The sequence below is a fragment of the Dipodomys merriami genome, unplaced genomic scaffold, assembly GCF_024711535.1.
Source record: "Dipodomys merriami isolate MVZ:Mamm:240054 unplaced genomic scaffold, mDipMer1.0.p SCAF_22, whole genome shotgun sequence".
NCBI classification, from domain to species: Eukaryota; Metazoa; Chordata; class Mammalia; order Rodentia; family Heteromyidae; genus Dipodomys; species Dipodomys merriami.
In genome coordinates, this window is record NW_027203604.1 from 9,145,092 (window position 1) to 9,161,858 (window position 16,767).

General features: G+C 48.0%; 1 protein-coding gene across 11 annotated transcripts in view; it reads left to right on the top strand.

Annotated features, from left to right (window-relative positions):
- Window positions 1–16,767, top strand: part of Wnk2 (WNK lysine deficient protein kinase 2) — a 118,359-nt gene that overhangs the window by 42,438 nt on the left and 59,154 nt on the right. For all 11 annotated transcript variants that reach the window (XM_070033301.1, XM_070033297.1, XM_070033295.1 and 8 more), the window contains exons 4-7: window positions 202–422; window positions 7,490–7,647; window positions 10,196–10,284; window positions 11,472–11,691. In XM_070033301.1, the coding sequence (XP_069889402.1) occupies window positions 202–422; window positions 7,490–7,647; window positions 10,196–10,284; window positions 11,472–11,691 (688 nt within the window). The remainder of the gene's footprint in view (window positions 1–201; window positions 423–7,489; window positions 7,648–10,195; window positions 10,285–11,471; window positions 11,692–16,767) is intronic.

Genomic DNA, 16,767 nt, shown 5'->3' on the forward strand with positions numbered 1-16,767 from the left:
GAGGGTCATGGCCCTGGCCTGCTGCCTGCTCAGGGCTGCTTTACCCGTGTGGCTCTGGTCAGGGGCAGGATGCCTGGCCTTCTAGCTGCCTGTTACAGGGTCCTGGACAGGCTTTATGACAGACTGGATGGTGCTAGGCTGGGCCTTTGCAGAGGGTCCGCTGCTCCTGAGCTGCTTGGTGAGCTTTGTCCCCCATCCCAGGTACCTGAAGCGGTTCAAGGTGATGAAGCCCAAGGTGCTGCGCAGCTGGTGCCGGCAGATCCTAAAGGGCCTGCTGTTCCTGCACACAAGGACGCCGCCCATCATCCACCGAGACCTCAAGTGTGACAATATCTTCATCACCGGGCCCACAGGGTCTGTGAAGATTGGCGACCTGGGCCTGGCTACCCTCAAAAGAGCATCATTTGCCAAAAGTGTGATAGGTAAACCCATTCTCCTCCCCTGATTTACTCCAGGAGCTCAGTGAAAACTGGGCAGCATTTGAGGGATCACAAGTGCCTAGATTTTCTTGGCAGCTGCAGATCTGGTGCAGGAAGCTTAAGCTGAGTGTCTGAACACAGGGACTTCAGGCTGGGTGTGCAAGCCGTCTTTCCTTCCCTGGGGCCTATTGGATAGGAATGCACTGCCACCGAGCTGGGCACATTGACTTTGCTCCTTTTGCTGCCCCTTCCCTGTCCAGATGCAGGGTGTCACTGGCTTCTGCATTATCTCCCTGGCTATTAGGTGCCAGCTGTGATGATCAGGTAAAGGTGGTAGGCTAGGTGCCAACTTCTGTGGTATGTGTGGGTGCTGCAGCCAGTGAGGAAGTGGCTCTGACAGAGGAACTGCAAGCTTGTGGCAAATGATGCTGGAGATGGTCCCAGAAAGTAGAGGTGTGCCCCAGCTGTGGGGCTCCTGGAAATAACAACTTGGGGTATCTGGAGACAGAGCTGGAGGAGGCCCAGAGCTGGGCCTGCCTAGTGTTGGGAGGTGACACAGAGGGATTTGGCTTCTGGGCACTGTACCCTCCTTATTGCCCTCAGTTCTTGGCTTTGTTGTCTTCCTCTGAGAAGCCTTCCTGATTGATGTTTTAGAGTAGTGGCCTGGGTCCTGGGACACCCCATCCATAGCTGCTGTGTGAGATGAAGATCTGGATCGTACCATGTACCCAGCCCCAGGGTGGTCTTGGCACAATGGCACTAAGAGTTCAACAGACCCTGAGCATACCTGGTGGGCTTTGAGGCCCTTGGAGGGGCTGCAAGGATGGCTGCTTATGAGGGTTCCTGCCTTAGTGACAGGTGTGGCTCAAGAATGAGGTTGGGCCAGATGCTGGTAGCTCATACCTGTAATCCTAGCTACTCTAGAGGCTGAGATCTGAGGATCATGGTTCAGAGCCAGCCTGGGCAGGAAAGTCCATGAGACTCCGATCTTCAATTAACTACTAAAAGGCTGGAAAAGGAGCTGTGGCTCAAAGTGGTAGAGCATTAGCCTTGAGCACAAAAGCTCAGGTACAGTACCCAGGCCCTGAATCTAAGCCCCAATACCAGAACCTTCCTACCCTCCTAGCCGCCCCTCTCCCCCCAAAAAAGGAGTAGATTGGGAGAGGTCTCATGTTAACTTAATGGAGTAACCCTCCTGTGGAGGGGGGATGGATGGTAGCTGGTCTCTGGGCTTTGTGAATTTGTGTTTTTGCTGCATGTTTAGGGACAGCACTTGCCCTGTCCGGGAAAATTAAACTCTTGGTAATCCCTTGGGAACTGTTCTATTGAATTGTGTTTGGAAGGTGGCAATCTGGATCAGGATAGTTGCCTGGGGAAGTCCTTTGGACCACTTTGGTAGTCATTGGCAGCCCCAGGAGAGTAAGTGGTAGGGAACAAGGATGGGCCAAGGCCTCAGTTTTCCTGTCTGTGAAATGGGTGTGGTGAACAAGCATCTCTGCTCCATCCTGGGGAACCACACTCCAGGGCTATGGGGAATACATACTCAGGCTCTGATCTTCATACAGTTTCCATAAAAGTTTTGCAAACTTTGCCCTTGGAAATGATTCCTGGCCTCAGACAGGTGGAAGGAGGGCAGTAGAGCTGCTCAGGGTCCTGTCTAAGAAGTAAACATCCAGGACCAAAGTACATCCTGTTAGATGGAATGGAGGTGTCCTGTGAACTTCCAGGCTTCTGGAAATGAGGCTTTGTATTGTTGAACCGAGTTGAGTTGAAGGTTGAGTGTTTCCTGGGCCTGTGGGGTATCTCCCTTCATTCTGGATTTTTCTCAGCCAAAGCCTAAGAGGCTCAGTTACGAGGCTGGGACCAAGGGTGTCCTCAGTTGCCCCTGCCCTTGGGAACCAAAGCCTGGTTCTCAGGGCTCTCCTGGGCACTGAGCCCAGAGGCCTGTCCTCAGCAAAGGTCTCCCAGGTGAGGGAGCAGCCACAGGCGGACGGGAGCTTTCCAAGTCCATATTCAGGCATCCTACCCAGGCATTCTCTCTATGAAACTTTTTCCAAGGCTTGTTAGTCGAGTGCCCCCTGCCTGTGAGAAATGTTGGTTCAGGCCACCTACAGGGTTGCCTGCCCTGCTGACAAAGGGTCCAAGGCTTCCTGGACTCTGCAGTCACATGGGAGGGAAACAGGCCCCCTCTCCTGTCTGGGGCATCTCAGGAGCAGTTGGCATTATGGACCTCTTTCCCTGTGGTAAGTTTTTCAGGCCTTTGCTTTGCCCTCAGTCATGGTGCCCTCATGAGGGTGGGTCAGGGATCCACAGTTGCCCTGGGAAGGGTGTGTATGGTTTCTAGGAGGTGGTCTCTTCATGAGTGGGTGTCATCCTCTCTCTGCACCACTGCCATTACTTGGGATTGGGTCAGTGTTATGAACCAGGTATCACCAGCAGGCCTAGATATGGGTCTTGCTGGTTTGTGTGTGTTGCACCAGGCCTAGGAACATTACCCAGGCCCCTCACTAAGAATGGTGGCAATGAGATGGATCCAGCCCTGCCTGTAGGTTGACTACAACTTCCCAGGTGGCTATGTAGTAAGCAGGACCCTGGGGCTACTGAGGTGTCTAGCCTACCCAGAAGGGCTTCCTGGAGGTTGTGGTGATGGAATCAGGTCCAGTAGGGAGTAAACTGAGAAAAAGGCCAAGATGAACTGAGGTAGTTATTTTCAGAAAAAGCTCTGGATGGGGTGAGTGAACTAGGTAGAGGTAGGAGAGGGGCTGGGCTATTGGAGACCTTGTGGCTGTTACAAGTAAGCAATTAGGGACCAAGGCAATGTGGAGTCTACAGGGTAGATAGGGAACCATAGAGATGGGTTTCTCCTGTCCACTGAGAAGGGCAAGGGCCAACTGTGTTGATTTGGTTTGGTTTTAACAAAACTCAACAGAATAGGTAGAGCTAGGAAATAGTTAGGGCTTAGATTTCTATGAAGGAAGTCATTTATCATTCAGCACAGATCCAGAACCTGGTTAACTGCGACAGTGGTTGGTTTTCATGGGCTGTAGGGTAATTTTAATGTCAGACTGGAGTGGGTTCCTCCCTACCTTATTTCTTTTAGGCCCTAAGACACAGCCCCTGTTCACAGGGGACCAGGATGCTGTCCAACTACAACCCTGCAGCTACTTCTCTGTCAAAAAGCAAAAACAAAAACAAAAAAAATGGACATCAGTGGCTCATGCCTGTAATCCTAGCTGGAAGTGGAGCTGTGGCTCTAATGGTAGAATATTAGCCTTGAATACAAAAGCTAAGGGACAGCACCCAGGTCCTAAGTTCAAGCCCAGGACTGAGAGGATTAAAAAAAAAAAAAAAGCAGAAGAAAGTCAGACTTGTCTCTGTAGAGCTCTTGCCTGCCTCCTGCAGGGCAGGAGTGGAGGGGGTGTGGGGGGAGATGAGGTGCAGTCTTTACTTGACACAGGCCTTTTATCTGCGTGAACCTGGGGGTTGCAGTGTGTAAGGGGACTGTGGGTCCAGGAACAGCAGCCATGCAGATGATGACTGAATGTGAAGTGGAATGGTGAGTGGGATTGTCCCTGGACACATAGGTATATATATGTTTGAACACACACATCATGTCTTATTTCTAAAATTCAGATTTAAATGACTACAATGTAGGAGAAAGGGAAAGAAAAGAGTGTTCAAGGTGTGTGGAAAATCAGGCATTTTGGGGATTCCTCTGCTGAGAGTCAGGGCTGAGCCTGCTCTACTCCCCACAGCCCATTCCCCAGAGCCAGACCACCTGAGGCCTTGGGGTATTTCTTGAGAGCAAGGTTCACAAAGTTCCTGCAAGTGTCATAAGAAGCCCAAGGATATTGCTGCTTCCAGCTGGGCTATCTGCTGCATGGGCAGCTAATGTGGCATCCTTGCCAGGCTAACAAGGGTTCTCACAAGTGCCAAGAAATGGTCAGATTGGCACAAGGCTTCTTTTCCCAGCAGTCCTAAGACCAGTCTCCTGATGAGGTCCTGAGATGTGGCCAGGCAAAGGACCAGACTATGACCCTTACAGCCTTAGCAGGCTCCAAAGCAGGAAAGGGCTTCGTGTGATTTCTCTCCTCCATCCTGGGGCGGGTTGTTCTGACACCATGGGGCCCTGTTAGTTTAGGTGGCATTGTGAGCCATTGAAGTGGCCCTGGGGCACAAGTGGGCCCTTTCTTCTTGCAGCTTGGGGCTTGCCACTGAGTCAGTGCCCCCTGCCACTGTGGTAGGCCCTCCTTATTGATCATGGTAGTCTAGACTCATGCATCAGGTAGTGAGTCTCTCAGAAGGTCTGGTTTGTTGGGACATACCCGAGAACAGAAGTTTATGTTAACACCATTCCTGCCTGTGGCCTGACTGCAGTGGCTTTTATGACATGTTTCTTCCAGCCCCAGCCTTAGCGGTGCATTTATTGTTTTGTGACAAACTGGGGATAGAAAAAAAACTTAAAAATGATCCATCAGCCAGGGGCCAATGGCTCATGCCTTTAATCCTAGCTACTGAAGAGGCTGAGATCCAGATCTAGAAGATTACATTCAGCCAGCTGGTAGAAGTCGTTGAGACTCCCTCTCCAAAATAATCAACTAAAAAGCTGGGTTAGAGGCATGGCTCAAGTGGTAGAGCATCAGCTGTGAGAGGAAGCAAGCTGAGCAAACTTGAGGCCCTAAATCAAAATACGGTTCAGGCAAAAATTAAAACAACAACAACAAAAAACCAATGTGAAGCAAAACAAAAATACCAGGGCTTTGAAAGCAAAAGAGGGATTACTGGGGAATAAAAAGGAGAAGGGAAAAGAAGAAGGGAATGAGAAAGACATAGGAGGCTGAATACATGTATACATGTAAGAAATTCCTTACTGTATGTAATTTAGCATATATCAATGAAACTACCAATGCAAAGTTTTCAGTGTAACCATGTGGTTCAAAAATCTAGGAAGATAAAAATTCCCAGCACAAATAAGATCCCTGTCTCCACTCAACGCCCCCTCACTGATTTCAGATGGATTCTTCAGCATTTGTATTCCTATACATAAAACTAAACATACATTTTTTGTTTTTCTCATATTTACCCTGAATGTTCACTTTTTAAAAACTAGACACATAATATGTGTTCAGCTGAAGTGACAGGTAAAAGAAACCTCAACATAGACTTTTTACTGTAAGTAATTATTGAGCTATTTTTTATCTTCTTAAAAAATAAAATTTAAAACATTTATTCAGCAAACACATATGTTTCAAAGCAGCCTCAGAGCCAATTGCCAGTGCCTCACATCTGTAATTCTAGCTACTCAGGAGGCTGAGATCTGAGGATTGCGGTTCTAAACCAGCTCAGGCAGAAAAGACTGTGAGATTCTTATCTCCAGTAAACTACTCCAAAAAAGCTGGAAATGGAGCTGTGACTCAAGTGATAGAGTGCTATACTTGAGCAAAACAAGCTTAGGGACAGCACCTAGGCCCAGAGTTCAAGCCCCAGGACTGGCAAAACAAAACAAAAACAAAAAAACTGCAGCCCTGTTGGCTCATGCCTGTAATTCTAGCAAGTAAGGAGGCTGAGATCTGAGGGTTATCTTTCAAACTCAGCCTGGGCAGGAATCTTACCTCCAGTTAATGGTCAAAAGAAGTAGAGCTATAGCTTACATGGTAGAGCACTGACCTTGAACAAAAAAGCTCAAGGATAGCACCTCAGCCCTGAGTTCAAGCCCCAGGACTGGCATGCACGTGTGTACACACACACACACACACACAGCATGCACGTGTGTACACACTCACACACACACACACACACACACACACACACACACACACACACACACACACACACACAAAATAAATAAATAAATAGGCATCATTTTCCTGTAGGTATAGCTCAAGTAGTAGAGTACCAGCCAAGCAAGCATGAGGCCTTGAGTTCAAACCCCACTATGGTCAAAAATAAATAGATAGGTAGGTAGGTAGGTAGGTAGATAGATAGATAGATAGATAGATAGATAGATAGATAGATAGATAGATAGATAGATAGATAGATAGATAGATAGATAGATAGATAATAAAATAAAACAGCTTTACTTAAGTTTCTGGTCCTTGTTCATTGCATTCAACTCAATACTCAGTGAGACCTATTATGATATTAAATCAAAAGCTTGTTATAGAAAATTAAATACTTAGAAGCAAAGGAAGGTAAAGAAGAAGAAAGTCCATTATTGTATATCCTCTGGGTAGAGTCATCTAGTATATGTCATGTTCTGTAGGTGAGTACACACAGGCTTATATTTATTTACATAGCCTATCATCAGTTCCTATATCCTTAAAGCACCTGGCTATGATTCCAGGTAATAGGTAAGAGGATCCTGAGCCCAGGCTATACCTAGGCAAAACCAACAAGATCCTACCTGAAAAACAAGAAAGCAAAGAAAGGACTAGGGGCATGGCTCAAGTGGTAGAGCACCTGTTTAATGAACACAAAGCCCTGAGTTCAGTCCCTAGTACCAGCAAAAAAAAATTAGTGAAAATGTTTTGCATTTTTTGTTTACTGCACTGTGAGCAGTTCTATTTTCACATCTCTATAGGACCTGTCATTTGGATGCCATGGGCCATGTGTAGCAAACCAAGCCATTCCTTATTTGAGGTTGTGGGGGGGATGTTTTCGGAGGGCATTTAGGGCTTTCCTGGGGTTTTGCTGTTATAGTGGCTCTGAGGTAAATACCTGATTTTTGTTACCTTTTGGGTATCTGAACCTATCCCACAATATCCACACACAAGCCCAGAGCATGTACATGTCCCCTGGGAAGTCATTCTCCCAGTTCTGTGAATAGAAGATGGTACCTCAAACTGATCACTAACCCTGAAATCATAAGATGACATTTGGAAAGTTCATTCTATAAAGCATACTAGTCTTGGGTTCCAGGACAGTGACATTGAGCATCCTGAGTATGTCTTGTGATAGGCAAGGAGGAAGCTGGGATTTCTGAGGGTCTGAAGGGGCTCCTGCTGGGCACTGGCTCCTAGTGTCTTTGGGCTGTGACCATCTGACCCCTGTGACTCTTGCTTCTGTTACAGGTACACCTGAATTCATGGCTCCTGAGATGTATGAGGAACACTACGATGAGTCAGTTGATGTCTATGCCTTTGGGATGTGCATGCTGGAGATGGCTACCTCAGAGTACCCCTATTCAGAGTGCCAGAACGCTGCCCAGATCTACCGCAAGGTCACCTGTGTAAGTCTACCCAATCACCTTGTAAAGAAAGACACAGTGATTGGTATGGGCCACAGCCTCAGCTGTCTGGGTGGACCTTGAGAAAATTTGACAGCAGCTGTGTGAGGAGAAAAGGGAGTGTGGCCATCTCACAAATGAGAAAGCCGAGGATTGGCTAAGTGAAATCTTCTAGCAGGAGTGATGGATGGCTGGGTGCTATGGATGCAGCTTAGCCTCTGAGGCTGACAGAAAACCCAGTGTGTCCAGGAAGCTGAAGCTTAGGAGGCTCTGGCTCCACCAGTCCCCTGCCAGGAGGCTTGCCCCAGGCGGCCTGTCCCAGTTACTCCCCTTGCTTGTTCTAGTCTGCCCCTCAGTTGCTGCTGTCCCCATCTTTATTTTGGAACCACAGTTTGTTTTCCTTTTCACCAAACCATTGCCCCAGCCAAGCGTGTCTTTAAGCGGTTTGGGCAGCCTGAGAGCCTTAATCCCTGTTTTGCTGTCACTGTGATTTTTGAGTTGATCCGATGGCTTCAGCTGTACAAACAGATGGGCCTTGTCCTCCCTCTGTGGTGGCCTCCCTGGTTGGGGGAATAAAAACATAGCCTGTGGAGGTAGAGCAGCCAGGCCAGTTCTATTTCTATTCCCACTGGATCATATTAGCCCTCATGGCCAGGCCTGGAGGCCCTCAGAGCAATCCTGACAGCAGCCCCAGGCTGCTATGATCCCAGGAGTCCTTCTTGTCTCCATCTCAGGCTAGGATTGTACTCAGCCTGGGTAGTTAGTGCTGCTTGGCACTTGACTTTTCTTCTCTCACTATCTGTATGGCCAGATGCTACTTCTACACATGTGCATGAGGTCGTGATCCTTTATGTCCCTGCAGCTTTACCTTGTGCTCATCCCTAGTTCTAAATTATCAGTTACTCCATTACCCCGAGTTGTCCCCTCCTGCCCCGAAAGTCTCTTGGCCTGGCTCTTGGCCAGCAGCAGTGACCACAGACTATGCTTTTGCCTCCTTGGGGAGGGGTGTGGGTAGGAAGTCCAGGTGTGGTTAGAAATGTTGGCTCTGTGGGAAGCTATGAGTCCACCACCATGATGCTGTGGTTCTTCCTCCCAGGTGATGGGGCAGCTGGCTCAGGAGCCCTTGGAAGTTCTACTTAGGGGAGGCTCTGCAGCCAAGCTCTGATCAACACCTTTGCAGAGACTGACTGCTATATTTGAAGTGTCAACCCCAGTATCAAATTCTGCAGCACAAGTGGAGGCTGCACTGTGTGCTATTGCTGGGGTAGTGTTGTGGGGGCAGGGGGTGGTGGTGGTTATCAAGGAGATCTGGACTGAGGTGACTGAACTGGGCATGAGGCGAAGTGGGTGCCATGGTGGCTGTTGCAGGCTTTGATAGATACAGGGTCACCCACAGAGGTGTTCTCCAGAAAGAGACTTAAATGATAGGAAACTAGTCTGTTGGATTCATACAGAAGGGAAGATTAAAAAAAAAAAAAGGATCCTAACTGGTTTCATGTAATGTGTTCATTTATTCCTAGCTCTGCTTTCTCTTGCCTGGAGCTTGAGTGTGTCACATCTATGGGCAGAGTTTTCATCACAATTGGAAAACTTTTCACCATCATAGCTTCAAGGATTTCATTCTGTCCCTGCCTCCTCATCTGTCCCTCTGGACCACTCATTTTATGTATGTCGTGTGTGTACTGGCCCTTGCTCTGTCCCACATTCCAAAATGAAAGGAACAGAACCTCAGCAAACATTTCTCTCTGTGCTCTCTGTCTGATAAACCTGATTGCCACATCTTTTCTTCTGCAGCGTCTGATTCTTCTGCAGTTAATCTGCTCTAGTGCAACCTGGAATTTATTTCTAGTTCCACTTGGTTCTTTTTATATATCCACCGTCCTGTTTCTGCTATGTGTATTTTCCTTTAAAGATTTATTTGTACCTACAATGACTTTATCCTTTTTGTCTGCTCTCCATTTTTGGCTTTTCTGCCAAGTCATGGGCTACACTTTCCTGCCTTGTGGCATATCTAGTAATTTTTGTTTGAATGTTGCACATTGTATGCATTTCATCACGTCTGTTTCCTATTACTGGGAATGACTCTGCTTACAGCTCCCTCATGGTTTTTTGCTCAGACTTGTGGTGGTGGTGATAATGTGCTTGTGATCTTAATACTAAGAATATTCAAGGGGATGATGTGCACACATCTGGGCTCTTTCCTTTCCAGAAGTCTCCTTCATGGCCACCTCAGCCTTCATAAGGTCTACGATCCCTTCTCAACTCAGTCAGACCTCAGGCTCTGTTGGCTTCTGTGCCTCAGACTGGGAACTGCTATGGGCAGCATGCATAGCTGTGGAAGGGAATGCCCCACCAGTGCTTCCTCTGAGTCCACATCCTGTACTTCCTGTTACTAGTGTCTGAACATAGTCATTTGGCATATTTTGTCCCATTTTCCAGCAGTTGCTGCAGGGTAAACTCAGCGTTAGTTCTTGTGCCACAGCACAACCCCTGTACTGGGGTTGGAGAGGATGCCACCTCATTTTCCATTAGGTGACTATTCTCTTCTCAGGGCATCAAGCCAGCCAGCTTCGAGAAAGTGCATGATCCTGAAATCAAGGAGATCATTGGGGAATGCATCTGTAAGAACAAGGAGGAAAGGTGAGTTCCAGTGTGGTGCTAGGATCTGGGTTTTTCTCAAGCTGAAATTATTCCAGCTGGTATATAGAGCCACATTCCTAATGAGGAAGAAGCTCAGAGGCCAAGCAGACCAGCTTGGGCCACAGCAGCACTAGGCTTGGGAGCTGCCCACCAGAGAGTGAAGTCAGAGAATTTTCTAGAACAACTTGCCCAATGCCCCATGCACCTGGGTATTCCCTCTTCCCCTCTTGGCTTTCTTTGTAGTTTATCTCCCCAAATTTTATCCATTTCCGTGATCTGTTGGCTGGGACTCCCAGCCTTCCTCAGTCCTGCTCTCTCTTCTAAACTTCATATTGCATGTGCCTAGCCACCCCACCCATCTCTAAGGCAGCATGTATACCTCAGAAAGCCATCTTCCCTCTCAGAGCAGAGGTGGACTTCCCAGCTGGATAGCCAGAAAGCTGGAGGTTCCTCGACAGCCTTTCCTGTCTCAAAATAAACTGTGGTAAGCCCACATCCCCACGACACTCTTAGCAGCAAATAGAGATAAGCTGCTGATACAGCCGTGTAGAAACTCTTCAGATACTATACCCAGATGAAGCCAGACCTGCAGCAGTCTGGGCTGCATGATTCTGTCAGTACTGGAGAAGGAAGTACACTTGCCACCTGCCCCCTGCTCCTACAAATCCTCCCCACCACCCTTTACAAACCTCACTGTTCTAGGGAGGACTAGGGCCCTTGTCATGGCATTGTTGGGGAGGTGGAGTATTCTGCCTCTTCTGGTTCCACCCAAAGCCAGGGTAAGGATTGAGAGCTCACCAGCACATGGGCAGGAGCTCTAATTGCATAGTGAGCAGCCTGACACAATGAACCATGTTTTCTTTTTTATAATGAGGGAGGAAAAAAATGTCTTAAAGCATGATGGAATAAGATAATATTGAGATGATTTTTATTGATCTCCTGAGAATTAAGCAATGTCACTGCTGTTGTTGCTCTTGGAGTAGAGCCTGCCAACCAAGTAGTGAAGTCAGAGACTTTCTTAAACAGCTTGCCCAGCTGTCCTGGGCATTGACCTAATGCTCAGATGCAACGCTATCTGCATGTTCTGGGCCATCATGGCAGCTTAGGGATGCACATACTTTTCAAGGAACCTAGGCACGAAGGTTCCTTATCTAAGAGCATCTGCCTGTGAGCCACTCTCCCCCCAGGTATGAGATCAAGGACCTGCTGAGCCATGCCTTCTTTGCTGAGGACACAGGCGTCAGGGTGGAACTCGCAGAGGAGGACCATGGCCGGAAGTCTACCATTGCCCTGCGGCTCTGGGTAGAAGACCCCAAGAAGCTGAAGGGAAAGCCCAAGGATAATGGAGCCATAGAGTTCACCTTTGACCTGGAGAAGGAGACCCCTGATGATGTAGCCCAGGAAATGGTAATGTACACATACCCCACACAGCCCTATGTGCCCAGTAAGGGGCTCACCTGGGCTGCTGGGAGGTCTGAGATACAGGTTGCAGGGATCACAGTTCCTGAAGATTGGAAGAAGCAGTCCAAAGGTTGTTACTCTAGCAGGGTGGGTGTTGCCCAGGGGAAGCAGTCAGCAGGGATGCTCCATGTTGCAGGTAAGATGATGAGCTAGACATAGAAGTAAGTGAGCCACGGATATCTGGAAAGGAGCCTGAGCAGAAATGAACTATCAGCTCAGTGCAAGAAAGCCAGTGGCTTTACATGTCTTTGCCATGTCATTGCCACAAAGGCGTTTGTCCTTTTAAATTTGTCTAAAAATGAGCTTTTTACTATTGGAACTGCATCTTAAAATAAGCTTCTTACTGTTGGAACTGCATGAGCTCCATGCCCAGGTGCACAGGCTAGTTGGGTTCTTCAATCCTCTAGTTGGGAGAAGTGGACATGTTTCTGGATGGGGTTACAGAAGATGGGAGGAGAGACCACTCTATAGGCCAGATGCTATGCCTACCATGACTTTATGAGACCCTGCTCAGGCTCGCTGATGCCACAGAAGGGATGTGAGCCATTAGGGCTGGTACTGTGGGACTCTGAACTTTGCATGGCCCACACTCTGGAGATTCCTCCTCCTCCATGTCTGTGAGCCAGGACATGTGGTATGTGAGGGGTGCATGGGGCAGTGGGTTTAGATTATGCATGGAGGTGAGTCAGGAAAGAAGACGCAGCCTGTCAGCTAGGCTTCCTGCAGCCACCAACCCCAGGGATCTGGAGTGGCATGGTACTGCTCTTGCCATGTACCATGTGACTGAGGTGTCAGGTGAGTTCAGGTCTTGCCTCTCCACAGCTACAGGATAAAGGTGCTCTTGATGCCTCTCTCTACCCAGACTTCTAAAGGATAGAGACAGGATACAAAGCCTCAACACCCAGGGTCTCCAGGGGTGCTCATGCCACAACCAGAACTCTGGCATTAGCACTTGTGTTGGTTGTGATTGCGCAGAGAGGGTAAGAGCAGGCATATACCAACATTTGTTGAGAACTGTACTGTTACCCCCAGAGGTGTGAAGTGGCCGCCTGTAACCCCAGACTGGCCCACTACAGCATGGCTGCCCTCTAGTCACATTTCTGGTTTGACAGAATCTTCTCCTGTGAGTAAATTTTATGGTATCCTTAAGCTTTTTGTTTCCTGGAGGACCTTCTGTGGCTACCATGGTGACTGGGTGATGTGCTCAGAGATGTTTGCAAAGAGGTACTGTGCTACAAAAGCCAAGAGGTACTGTGCTACATTCAGATAGTCATCAACACAAATCACTTGTGCCTTCAATAGTACCATGTATATACTATGAGAGCTGAGGCTTGGTACTAACCAAAGAGTAGGGGCTGTGATAGAAAGTCCTGGTTTGAATGTAGCAGAATCACCTCAGGAAGAACAGCTGAAATGTAGCTCTCACATTCTTTCTATAAATGTAGTCATGTCTGCTCTGTACTGGGCAGGGCAGGGTGTGAGGGATTTGGGAACTAAGCCCCAAGGTCAGGAGGCCACAGGGTGGCTGAGTCATAACAACAGCATGTCAAGGCTCATCTTGAGTGATTCCATTGTAGGCAAGGCATCCAGAAAGGTGCCTAGGATCCCAAATAAGCAGATTCTGAATGCCTGGACTTTGGTCTCTCAGATGTGCTCTGGGTCTTCTTTCTGGGCTTAGCTCCATCCACAGTAGATGCCTCCCGCCTCCCAAGACTTCACCTCATTCTTGCTTCTCACCAAGGTAGAGAGTGGCGTGGCCATCCACAAGGCCTGTGACATGCCCATCACCTCAGCTGGTCCCTGACACTTGGCTGAACTCACCAGCTTTGTCCCTGGGTCAGTTCCTTCTCCTTCCATTCTCCCCTCCCATTACCCTCCCCTCCATTATTTCTTACTACATTCTTGCCATCATGAGACATGTCATCCATGAAATAGAGCATCCATGCAGAAGGGACATGACTTGTGTCCAGTTATAAAATAATAATAAAACAATGTGTGTCCCCTACTCTGCTAAAGAAATAGAACAGGCCCAGCCTGGGAGCTGTCTGTGACTGGCTGAGAGCCAGGGAGGCTCCATTTGTTAATAGCTTCACATGGGCCTGCCTCTGCCCTTCCTGAACCTCAGGCTGGGTCCTGGGCCCTGGGCCCCAGGAAACCTATCTAGGTTCCAGCCATGCGTGCTTTTATCCTTCGTGCCCATGAGAGACTCCAGGCTGTCACTCTTTGAAATGCTGTCACCAGTCCTTCCGTGAGCCTAAGTTGCAAGGGCCCTAGCTGTTGAGTATCACATTTTGAGTCTTGGAAGATCCTGGAGACTGAGGCGTCTCTTACAACAGAGATGTCCAAGTACGAGGTCTGTTGGAGATGCCTCCTGGAAACACCTAGAGGGATATAAGGAAGATCAGGATAAGGATTGTATATAATGAGTCAACTTGGCCAGAGCAGGGCTGAGGGAAGGGAGGGTTCTTCGGTGTCCTAGTCTGCTCTTGATCTGAAGTGACCTCTAGGCCAGTCAGATCTTGAGTCCAGGGCAGTGAGGGGCAGGAAAGGCTTTCTCTGGCCTGTCCTTCTGTCAGCTTTCAGGGCTCCACATAAAGGAATCCACATAAAGGAATTAGGGCACAGATTATGGCTACATTCTACCCTATTTGGAAAAAATAAGAGGTCTTAGTGAGGAAGATGGCAGAGACTATGAAGACAGATAGGAAGAGATGGTGGTATAAAAAAAACAAACTGCTTTCTCTGACAACTTCTAGTCAGACAAGCTATGCGTGGGCAGAGGCCTGAGGATGCCAGTATTGCTGTGACCAGAGGTTACCTGGGGCTTTACAGCCTTATGATCTGGGGTTTTAGAGCCTTGGCTACATGCTCTTGCTGCCTTTGCATGCCTGCCCACAGGTAGCGGGGAATGGGTGAAATCTGGCTAGGGGGTTGCCCTTGCCAGCCCACAACTGATATCAGTCAGACCTGTCCTGCCTCAGCCTTTCCACAAAGGCCCCTGTGGTTGGAGTCTGGCGTCCCTGGAACAAGTCTACCTCCAACTCTAAGGAAACATCCAGAAGAGAACATCAGGCCTGATTCTCTTCTCTGGGAGAACGGATCATCCAGTTCCTGAGGTTCTTCCTAGCCAGGATGAAGGCTGGGCTTTGAGGGTGGGTGGATCTCAGCAAGGATGTTGTGTCCATCTCTGGATCCTCATTTCTTACCCACATGCCTGCCCTGCTCCTCTATCTGCCTGAGTCAGCAATTCTTTGACCTGGACATTTCCATGTGGAGTTTTATCCCGACAAGTAGAAGTACCTTTCCAAGTAAATTGCTTTGAAATTAGCAAAAACTCGCTGACAAGTACTACAAAGCACTGTTTTCTTCCCATGTGCCACTTGAGAGTAAGTTACTAACTTAATGCTCCACATACTGAATTCTTTCATATCTACTTGGCACAAAATACAATATTTTCAGCTGGATGCCAGTGGCTCACACCTACAATTCTGGCTAGTCAGGAGGCTGAGATCTGAAGATCACAGTTTGAAGCTAGCTTTGGCAGAAAAGTCTGTGAAAGATTCCATCTCCCAAAACAAAAAAAACAAACAAAAAACCAACAGTAACAAAAAATCTGGGCTAGAGGCATAGTAGAACACCAGCCAAACAAGCAAGCTGAGCAAGAGTAAAGCCGTAGTTTAAACCCCCGTACTAGAGGGGAAAAAGAGACATTTTTTTCTGCACAATCACACACAATGGTCAACATCAAAAATATAACCATGCCAAGCGCCAGTGGCTCCTGCCTGTAATCCTAATTACTTAGGAGGTTGAGATCTGAGGTTCTTGGTTTGAAACCAGCCTTGGCTGGAGATGTGGCTTAAATGGTAGAGTACTAGTCTTGAGGGAAAAAGCAAATAGATAGTGCCCAAATTCTAAATTCAAGCTCTAGGACCAGCACACACACAAAGAAAGTGTTACACATGGCCACCACCCCATCTTCAAGCTGTTTACGTCCCTAGTGTGCCTGCAACACCTCCATGGCAAGAACATCAGGCCAGGGTCACATGGCCCCTTGACTCTTCAGTCCTTGACCTCTGTAGTCTGGCCCTGGGGAAGTACTCTGGCTTTTCTCTGAAGTAGATCATAATGAGTCAGGCGATGCATCTGTGGGAATCTCACAGCAGGGCTATGTTCTGCCTAGGGGCACATGGTATTGTCTGTCCCATTTTGCAAGATGTTTGTTCTGAGAGACATCTCCATGTGGGTCACTCTCACCTTTGTACCTGATGGATGTATCTGGGAAGGTGCTTTGAAACTGTAATTATCCATTGTTTACCAAACTTCCTATTCATTTATTTCTCTTATCTCTCTATGCATAGTGTAGTATTTCTGCTTTAGTCAGTAGTTGCCCTCTATGCATGAACTGTCTATTGCTTTGTAACCCATCACCTCTACCTATATGTTTGGAATGCTCTGGCCAGTATAGTCCCCAGGTCAGGGATCAGGGATGGCTTAAGGTTCCTCATGAGGTACAGTGAATTATGGGCCAGGGCTTTGGGCTCAGACCTGACTGACAAGAGGCCCCAGTTTCCTGATGAGTAATCTGCAGAGAGAAGCTCATAATGTGGATTCTCCTGGAGCAATAATGCCTGAGAGAAAAGAAAGGAGGGAAAGAGAGAGAGAAAGAAGAACAGAGCAGGGAGGAGACCATACCTAATGTTGACAGGGACACCCTTCTGCTTCCACAGATAATTTGCACCCTGATACGCAAAATGCATGTTAGAGATTTAGGAAATGTCCTTCTAAACCATCATCATATTGCTGCTTATTTTGATGCCAGATGTCCTAGATTTGCCAGCTGATGGCCCTAGCACTGGCTCCATGTCACTTAGCACGTCCTACTCATTCCCTGAGCATATCAGTTCCTGAGTTTGGCTTATCCTCATTCTTTTTTTTCCTGGCCTGGAGTCACTGATCTTTGCAGTGGCTATGGTTTCCTATTATAGCACATGGGCTGTGAATTCTTGTTGCTCCTGGGCCCTC